Source organism: Sinocyclocheilus grahami, unplaced genomic scaffold (genome assembly GCF_001515645.1).
Source record: "Sinocyclocheilus grahami isolate Dianchi unplaced genomic scaffold, SAMN03320097.WGS_v1.1 scaffold198.1, whole genome shotgun sequence".
Taxonomy (NCBI): domain Eukaryota; kingdom Metazoa; phylum Chordata; class Actinopteri; order Cypriniformes; family Cyprinidae; genus Sinocyclocheilus; species Sinocyclocheilus grahami.
The window spans coordinates 482191-491717 of NW_015505377.1; the positions used below are offsets into that span (position 1 = coordinate 482191).

General features: G+C 35.6%; 1 protein-coding gene across 3 annotated transcripts in view; it reads left to right on the forward strand.

Moving 5' to 3' along the window:
* The window catches only part of LOC107595166 (paladin-like), a 68411-nt gene that overhangs the window by 28264 nt on the left and 30620 nt on the right, over window positions 1-9527 (forward strand). For all 3 annotated transcript variants that reach the window (XM_016285505.1, XM_016285506.1, XM_016285507.1), the window contains exons 8-16: window positions 2944-3101; window positions 3930-4026; window positions 4117-4221; window positions 4968-5063; window positions 5148-5282; window positions 6988-7104; window positions 7180-7365; window positions 8010-8207; window positions 9118-9258. In XM_016285505.1, coding sequence (XP_016140991.1) covers window positions 2944-3101; window positions 3930-4026; window positions 4117-4221; window positions 4968-5063; window positions 5148-5282; window positions 6988-7104; window positions 7180-7365; window positions 8010-8207; window positions 9118-9258 — 1233 coding nt within the window. The remainder of the gene's footprint in view (window positions 1-2943; window positions 3102-3929; window positions 4027-4116; window positions 4222-4967; window positions 5064-5147; window positions 5283-6987; window positions 7105-7179; window positions 7366-8009; window positions 8208-9117; window positions 9259-9527) is intronic.

The window sequence follows — 9527 nt, forward strand, 5'->3', positions numbered from 1 at the left end:
CTGCGTCTTCAGCGGCTCAGATGTCGGGAGTAAATGACGACTGCTATGTTCATTATTACATCTAACAACGAAACACCTTAGGAGTCATTCTTGTCTACATCTGCTCCGGCGGTGAAGCAACGGCGGACTGATGACAGTCACTCAGGGGCGGAGCTAAGGTAAGACGCCAGTCCAGTCTGTGCTGAAACGCTGCTGTCAATCAAACTATCGTGGGAGGGGCCTGTCTGTGTGACGTCACACAGACAGGCATCTGAGATCGACTCGATTTGAGAAAGGGGTAAAGATTTTAGTAGATTAACAAAAAACCACTGGGTGGATTTTTATCATTATAGGGTGGTTGTGTACACATACTGCCAACACACATTTCAGTTCAAACAGCTTGTAAAAGTGCATGTAGCATCCTATGACCCCTTTAAAACAAGCTGTTTTTGTTGCATATGTCAGCAGTGCATGGGCGGCGAGAAATCATTTGTCTATTTAAAGCGTCCTGACAAACTGCAGGACTCGAGCTGATATTTTAGCCCTGCCAATAGAACGATACACAGGAAGCAGCTTTATAAAAGAAAGAGGCCACTTCCCGTCTCGCTGCAGGACTGCCAACATGCCCACGCAGCGAGCAGATCCCCAGAAGAGACCGGATCTCATTTAATCACTTCACTGGAGATTGAAATTCATTTGCACATTTCTAAACCAAAACAGAGACTCATTATTTATAGCATTTCCAATGTGCAGGAATGGACAGTATAGATATAAATAAAGCAAATAAAGAGGAAAATGAAAGAATATTAGTGTTTGTTATAATTTTTGTTTTTAATCAAATATATTTAAGGTTTTGTTTAAAATAAAACCAAAAGTTTTATTTCAGGTAAATAAGCTAAATTAAGGATTCCCAAACTTTTCTTGTCTGCCAAACCCCGTTGAGGTAAAATATTTATTTTTAAGATTTTAAGTTAATATAAAACATTTACATTTATCTGAAGGTTGTTAATGGACACATGACATGCATGTAAACACATTCAATTATGAAATATTATTTTATATAAAATAATTTGTATATTTTTAATATACATTTTATATTTTTTAAATTTTTTTTAAAATAAGTTTTATAAAAAAAAATTCATTTTAATTTGTGTCTGTTATTTTAGTATCATTGAGATACTTTTTAAAAAATATTTTGAATTTGAGTTTTATTTTTTTAATTTCATTTTAATTTTAGTTATTTTGTTTTGTGTTGGTCATTTTTATTAGTTATTGTTTTAGGTCTATATAGTTTTTATTTTAGTACATCAAGTTAAACTATGAAAATGATAAATGTTTCTTTGTCAACTGGCTGAAATCAAATACATTTTATAGATAGTTAGGGCAAAATACATTACCAAGAATTAAGTAGTCAGACATTCGTAAGTCATAAATACTGACGTTAACATACAGGAAAAATATGAAACGGACGCCTTGCAGATACAGACGGAGTAAATAATGCTTTGTTTTGATTAAAAGATTAACATTAACATAACTGGCTGCATGTCATGTTTATTACTTATCAGAGCTGATGAAACCAGAGATTTGCACTAAATAAAACCAAATAATCCACATAAAATGAAATCAACAGATGCAAGAAGTATTCGATGAAGCCCATTATGTATGTTTACTCTAACTGTATAGAGATTTTCACGAAGAAAATGAACAAATATCCTGAAAATTTTTCGGACTTTGAAGCATAGTCTACTGCCACATAAAACTAAAAATATGAGCTGCTGTGAAAACTGCTCAAAACAAACACAGCTAGTTTTATCCAGACGGATATAATAATAATATAATAATAATAATAATAATACGATAATATGCGGATGTCATTCATGAAACTTTGCAGCGTGTATGTGGCCGAATAATAAAAGTTCTATACAAATATTTATTCACGATTCTTTCTCGAGTCGATTCTGATCCACGAATCGATTCTGCATCGATTTATCGTTGCAGCCCTGATGGATAGATGGATAGATAGATAGATAGATAGATGATAGATAGATAGATGATAGATAGATAGATAGAAAAAGTCAGATGATAAGATGGATTGATGGATAGAAAGTCAGATGATAAGATGGATAGAAAAAGTCAGATGATAAGATGGATAGAGAGAGAGATAGATAGATAGAAAAATCAGATGATAAGATGGATAGATAGATAGAGAGATAGATAGATAGAAAAATCAGATGATAAGATAGATAGATAGATAGATAGAAAAAGTCAGATGATAAGATGGATAGATAGATAGAGAGAGAGATAGATAGATAGAAAAATCAGATGATAAGAGAATGGATAGATGGATAGATAGATAGTCAGATGATAAGATAGATAGATAGAAAAAGTCAGATGATAAGATGGATAGATAGATAGAGAGATGGATAGAAAAAGTCAGATGATAAGATGGATAGATAGATAGAGAGAGAGATAGATAGATAGAAAAATCAGATGATAAATGGATGGATAGATGGATAGATAGATAGTCAGATGATAAGATAGATAGATAGAAAAAGTCAGATGATAAGATGGATAGATGATAGATAGAGAGATAGATAGATAGAAAAAGTCAGATGATAAATGGATGGATAGATAGATAGTCAGATGATAGATAGATGGATGGATAGTTTTAGTTAAGTATGATCTCCCTGATTTCTTTTTTTAAATTTTTTTATGATTTTTATGATTTTATGATTTTTATGATTTTATGAACCCTTAGTTCCCTCATGAATCCCCAGGGTGGGAAACCCTTAGTTGACTGGTGTTAGATTGAATTGATTTCATTATTAAAAGCAAACTTTGCAAACAGTTTCCTGAGATGTTTATTCCAGTGGATCAGAGCTGTATGTGCATCGCTGGGAATGTGGTGACGCTCAGACGAACGGACTGAATGCTCTCTTCATTCACTCTCTCTCGTTCTGTCAGGAGAATCCGTCTCTGTCCTCGAGTCGTGACGCGTCGCGGCCTCTTCCGGCTCTGCTGTTCAGCTGTCAGGTCGGCGTCGGCCGAACCAATCTGGGAATGATCCTGGGATCTCTGGTGATGATGCACCTCACGCGGGAGGCACAGGAGCCGACAGCACCGTAAGACCCCAACACATCACATGATCACGCTAGCACTCAGAATGTTAGGGGGTCGGTAAGATGTTTTTGTTTTTGAAAGATTCTTTTAATAAACACAGACTCTCTGCTCACCAAGGCTGCATTTATTTGATCAAAAATACAGTAAAATTGTGAAATAATATTGCTATTTGAAATAGCTGTTTTCTATGTGAATATCTGTTAAACTGTAATGTATTTCTGTGATGCGCAGCTGTATTTCCAGCATCATTACTCCAGTCTTCAGTGTCACATGATCTTCAGAAATCAGTATAATATGCTGATCTGCTGCTCGAGAAACATTTCTGATTATCATCAATGTTGAAATCAGTTGTGCTGCACAATATTTTTGTGGAAACCGTGATGCATTTTATTTGTCAGGATTCACAGATGAATAGAAAGTTCAAAAGAACAGCATTTATTTGAAATAGAATGTTTTGTAACATCATAAATGTCTTTACTGTCACTTTTGATTAGATTAATGCATCCTTGATGAATAAAAGTAATAATTTATTTTTAAAAAATCTTACTGACCAGAAACTTTTTGTATATTCATTAACATTTTTTTGCATGCTTAAGAATGTTTAATAAAAATGTGTATTTGTGTATATTATGTGCATTTACATTTAGTCATTTAGCAGACGCTTTTACCCAAAGCGACTTACAAATGATGACAATAGAAGCAATCAAAACTAACAAAAGAGCAATAATAAGCAAGAGCTATGACAAGTCTCGGTTAGCCTGAATAACGCAGTACACATACAGTTAAAGTGTAATTTTGCGTTTAATGTGAATGTTGTCACATGTTTATAGAGCTGAAGAGGATGCAACAGACAAACCTAAAATGCAGTTCCAGGTTATTCAGACCCTCATCAGTAAGCTGCCTAAAGGTCAAGAGGTCATGGAAGAGGTTTGTATTTGAATGTGTTCAATCTAATATTTCTATATAAACACTGAGAGATCCCAGATGAGCTGTTGACCGCGTCCTGCTGTGTTTCAGGTGGACCGAGCCATCGATCTGTGCTCCGAGATGCACGACATCCGAGAGGCCATTTATGAGAACAAACAAAAGCTGGAGGGAATCGGTGAAGACTATCAAATCCAGGTGAGCATCTGCGTATGATGTTAGTCAAGGTGAATGTGTTTCATTTTTCACTGTCGCTAGAATTAAATAAGCAGTTTTTTGCTGCTTTTTACACGACTGGTCAAAGTTTTTTATTTTTAAATTTTTTTTTTCTTGTTTTAGAATGATTTCTGAAGGATCATGTGACACTGAGGAAAGTAGTAATGATGCTGAAAATTCAGCTTTGATCACAGAAATAAATTACACTTTAACAGATACTCGCATACAACACAGCTATTTTGAATGTTAAAAATATTTCACAATTTTTATTATGTTTGATCAAATAAATGCAGCCTCGGTGAGCAGAAACATTCCATCTTAATTATTCTAAACTTCTGACCAGTAGTGTATGCAAGCACCCCTTCGCATGTGAAATCAGTGGAGGCTGACGAAGACGTTTTGAGCTCTGCTTTATCTGAAAGATGGATTTCTCATAATACGAGCCCCGAATCTGAAGACTAGCAGTGTTTAAAGCACTTCATAACTTTGTCAGGCTTCATTACACAGACTGGACGGATGAGTGTGTGTAAGACGTTTGAGACGCTTTAAGCATCACTGAGCTGCTTCTGTCCGTATCCAGTTATTCTTCTTCTCTGGACAAACTGAAATTCTATCTAGTTTTGCTTGTGGATCACTTGTGTGCAGAACCAGATTTACGGCCCACAGCTGGACAGATTGTAAATAAAGTGTCTTTTCTGTTGTCTCTGTGTGTGCGTGTGTGTTTTCAGGGAAGCAGCACTAAAGATTACTTCCTCCATCGAACTCTACAGAGTCTAGAGCGATATTTCTACCTGATCGTCTTTAATGCTTACCTGCATGAACAGGTATAGTGTGTTTTCAAGCCACTCTTTTAAGAGTCACTATTCATTTGCTAGTCATATTTATTATGTTGTTCCTCTCTGTTTTAGTATCCGCTGGCGTTCGCCTGTAGTTTCAGCCAATGGCTGTGCTCTCACGCCTGGATGTACCGCCTCCTTTCCTGCATGAACCAATCAGAGCTCAGAGCACCAGCTGACCTGCTCACGAAAGGAGCTCGAGTTCTGGTGAGAAACATCAACAACATTACCCATCTGACATTGCTTGGAATATATTAAGGACACCAATTATCATTACAACATTTTAAGCAAAATCATCCTTTGATTAGAAGATTTAGTTCAAGAGAAATGGAATGTTACAACTGATTCCAAATTCTGTGACATTCAGTGATACAAAGTTTCAAATGAACTGTCAACTCAAAATGAAACAATGTCAAAATGAAAAAAGTATAAAACTATCATAAACTTTTTAAAACTCTAGTCAGTGAATAATCATGACTGAAATAGCACTTTTGGTCTGCTCCTCACACATACTGACCTGAATATACTTTTCCTGACAGCCTAGTCTTCATTCACTTGCATTATATTGTAAAGAGCAGCATGAAGAAATCCTGATGATCTCAACACTCGCTCTACTTTCTCTCCTGATTGTGGAAGTGTTTCACTATTGAGATTAATGTGGATTTGCTCTGCACTTTCTCACTTAGCAACAGTATCTAAGGAAAGTGTGACTGTTGTAAAAGTGTGACGCTGTGGCTTGGCTTCTCTTTCTAAGCAGCAGCCTTGAACGCTTTCTTTAGTGCTGAATTGACTGAAATGAGGAAGTCGAACTACGAGTGGCACACAGAGAGAGAGAGACAAACACACACACACACACACTCACACACACACACACACACACACACAGAGAGAGAGAGAGAGACAAACACACACACACACACACACACAGAGATGTCTTGAGTGGCATTCTTTTACAAACAGGCTTCAAAACACACACACGATCGTATAAAATATCTTTGATGTGTGTTTTAATTGACTGAGTGTTTCAACTCCTCTAGGACTCTTTTTGTAAATTCTATTGATTCATGTGAAATTATTTTTAATGCAATATTTATTTTTAGATTTATAATGTATTTTCATATTTTTCTGTATTGTAACCTTTTTTTTGTTGTTGCAGAAATAGCCATAATTGCTTGCTAGTATAACAAATCAAATTATTGTTTATTTTCAACAAACTATTTTCTGGTGGGGCTTTACTTTCAAAAAATGTTGTGTGTCCACCTCAAATATCTAATAACTAAAAATGTTAAATATTTTTACTTTATTTATTTTTTGAGGTTTGCAATTGTTCCTACAGTTTGAGATGTTTTGAATACTGTTTAACTTCATTTTTCTATATATTACTTTAGTAACAGGGTTGAATGTTCATGCTCAACAAATGGAGCCAATATAATTGTCCAAAAATTTAAATAATAATAATTTTATATATATATATATATACATGTATGTGTATATATATATGTGTGTGTGTGCATGCATTATATATATATAATTATTATTGTTGTTATTATTATTATGGAAAGGAGCTAAACTAAAAAAAAAAATCAAATATAATAATAATAATAATAATAACAACAACAACAACCATTTTTATTTTTTTTGTTTTATTTATCTATTTAATAGCTCTTTTCTAAAACCCAAGGTTGTTTTACAAAGTTAGAAAAAAAATCTAAAAATAATAATAAAAATAACCTATGGTAACAATAATCCAAAATTAATAATTTGTACCCTCTTCGTAGTCTCTGCTGTCAAAATAATTCCCCAGTTTAATATTCAGTTACACATTATCTTAAGATGACACTTTTCTCTGTAAACCTTCACTAAACCAATAAGGATGATGGATTGTTTCTGAAGAGCTGTGTTGTATTTCTAGGTTGCAGATGAATATTTAGCGCCTGACGTTCTGAGCACCATTAAGCAGATGAAAGTGGCTAATTTCAGACGAGTGCCCAAAATGTCGATCTATGGGATGGCACAGCCGACATCTGAGGTAACGCTTCCCAAAAGCCCCTTCAGACTGACTGTTAATTGTTAATGCTCACCGACAGCATCGCTCATGTTTCAGGCGACGGGAGCCGTTCTGGAGTATCTGACGGGTGAGAAGAGGAAGCACAGCAGTGTATTGTGGGTAAATTTGCAGGATGAGCTTGTTCTGGAGGCCAACGGCCAGATCTTCTGTCCCAGAGAGCCCACGTTTGTGGACCAGCACATATGTGTGCTCTCCTCACAGACGCACCAGATCGAGATCGAGGTCAGAGTCTGCTTTTGCTTGTTGTTATACGTGACCCGTGCTGGCAAAATGAGTGTGAATGCACACGGACTAGTTTTGAGCTACAGGCAAAAAAGTGAAAAATGTCGCTTTTTTGAAGTTTTCACAAAAATGAGTTAATTGAGCCCTCATCTAGCGATCCCAATGCTCTAAATAGCAATTAAACATCTAAAAGTATCTTTATTTTTACGTTTTCTGAGAGGAGTACCCTTTCTCTGTTAGCTTCTCGTGCTGCCACTCATCCAAAGCACACACATAAAGCGCTCTATCCAGGGGCGTAGTTTGTGGGGGGGATAGGGAAGATATAACCTTTTATAAGCGCTAACTTCACGTACGAACTGAACGGAGCAGTTTATCAGCACAATATGACTGAAGCACAGTTCTTGAGCATCGCACGAATCACTCTATACACCGCACGCGTTCACCAGCACGCTCGAACTGTGATGAGATTTGTATTAGCAAATTCTTTTTTTTTAAAAATTCATTTATAATTATTTATTAGCTTTTCATCAGTTTGTGAACCCTTGCTCTACACATTGAACAGCATCTGTATCTCTCTCTGTGTGTGTGTGTGTGTGTGTGTGTGTGTGTGTGTGTGCGCTTGTGTGTGTGTGTGTGTGACATAGAGACTGGAAACAGCTCTGAAAGAGGAACTTGTGGGAAGTCAGAAATGGATTGAAGTGACTCTGGAGCAGGAGAAGCAGATGAAGATGTTCAAGAGCTGCGTGACGGTGCAGGAGATCTTTAACCAGCACAAGAGTTCACACCAGGGACTGCAGTACAGACGGATACCCTTCCCAGAATGCTCTGCTCCGACTGAAGAGGTGAAACACGCTTTAACAGACCTGTAAAAGATCTTCCCGTTCAGATGCAATGATGAAGGCTAATGATGGGACAAAGAAAAGACCTTCTGCTCCCTCTAGTGTTCTTCAGAGTCACTGTTAGTTTCGATTTTACAGAAATATTTCACCCAGAAATTCTATTCTATTCTTTTTATTTTATTTTTGACCCAGAAATATGTGATTAACTAACCCTCAGGTTATTTTATTTAATTTATTTTAGGTCTGTTTATTAAATTTTTTATTTTAATTTAGTATTTATTTAAATTTTTATTTATTTATTTTTATATTATTCTGTTATTATTATAATTATTTTATTAATTTTTTTATTTTACTTTAGTTTTTTTTTTTAAAGAAACCATGATTATCAAGCTCCAAAATTGACAAAAAAAAGCACCTTCAAGTAGTCTGTATCACACATGCAAAGTCTTCTGAAGGCAATCAATAAAGATTCAAATGTGATTCAATAAGATAAAAATAATAAGATGTAGATTAAAAAAAGCATGACACCTTGACTTCAATGGTTCTCGTGTCTCATAAAAAGCAAACCCAAAAAGCTCCAAATTTCTCTCTTTGTGTTCAAGTCGTAAAGAATGTTATGATCGTGGTTAAATAAGACGGCAAACTATCGCTGAAATAGTCTTCAGAATGTAAACCTGGTTTTATTGGGTTCAGTCTGACAGTTTCATTATCTTTCTTTTGTGTGCTTTATAGAGTCGTATGAATGTGTTTGTGAAAGTGATTTATCACAGTCTTTCATTTGGTCACATTGATAATGTGTTTGTGTCTCTCTCTCTCTCTCTCTCTGTGTGTGTGTGTGTGTGTGTCTCTCTGTGTGTGTGTGTGTGTGTGTGTGTTTGTCTCTCTCTCTCTCTCTCTCTGTGTGTGTGTTCAGGGTTTGGACAGGCTGCTGGAGGCGATGAAGTCTTGTCTCGCTGAAGACTCGCTCTCTGCGTTCGTCTTTAACTGCTCTAATGGTAAAGGACGGACGACCACAGCAATGGTGATCGCGGCGCTCACTCTCTGGCACTTCAACGTACGTCACAATCATACACTACTGAAATTATACAGCCAGATTTGTTTTTCTACCTGGAGGCAGTTGTAGGATTCAAAGTAGCTTTACAGAAAATCAATGTTTAAAGTATCTTAATATCGTCATGCCTTAATCTCATTTAGCAGATTAGAGCTTGACATTAATAGAGTTTACATTTTGCGAAGATACAAGCAATCAAGCAGTTGAAATTTGCATATATATATATATATATATATATATATATATATATATATATTGTATATATATATATA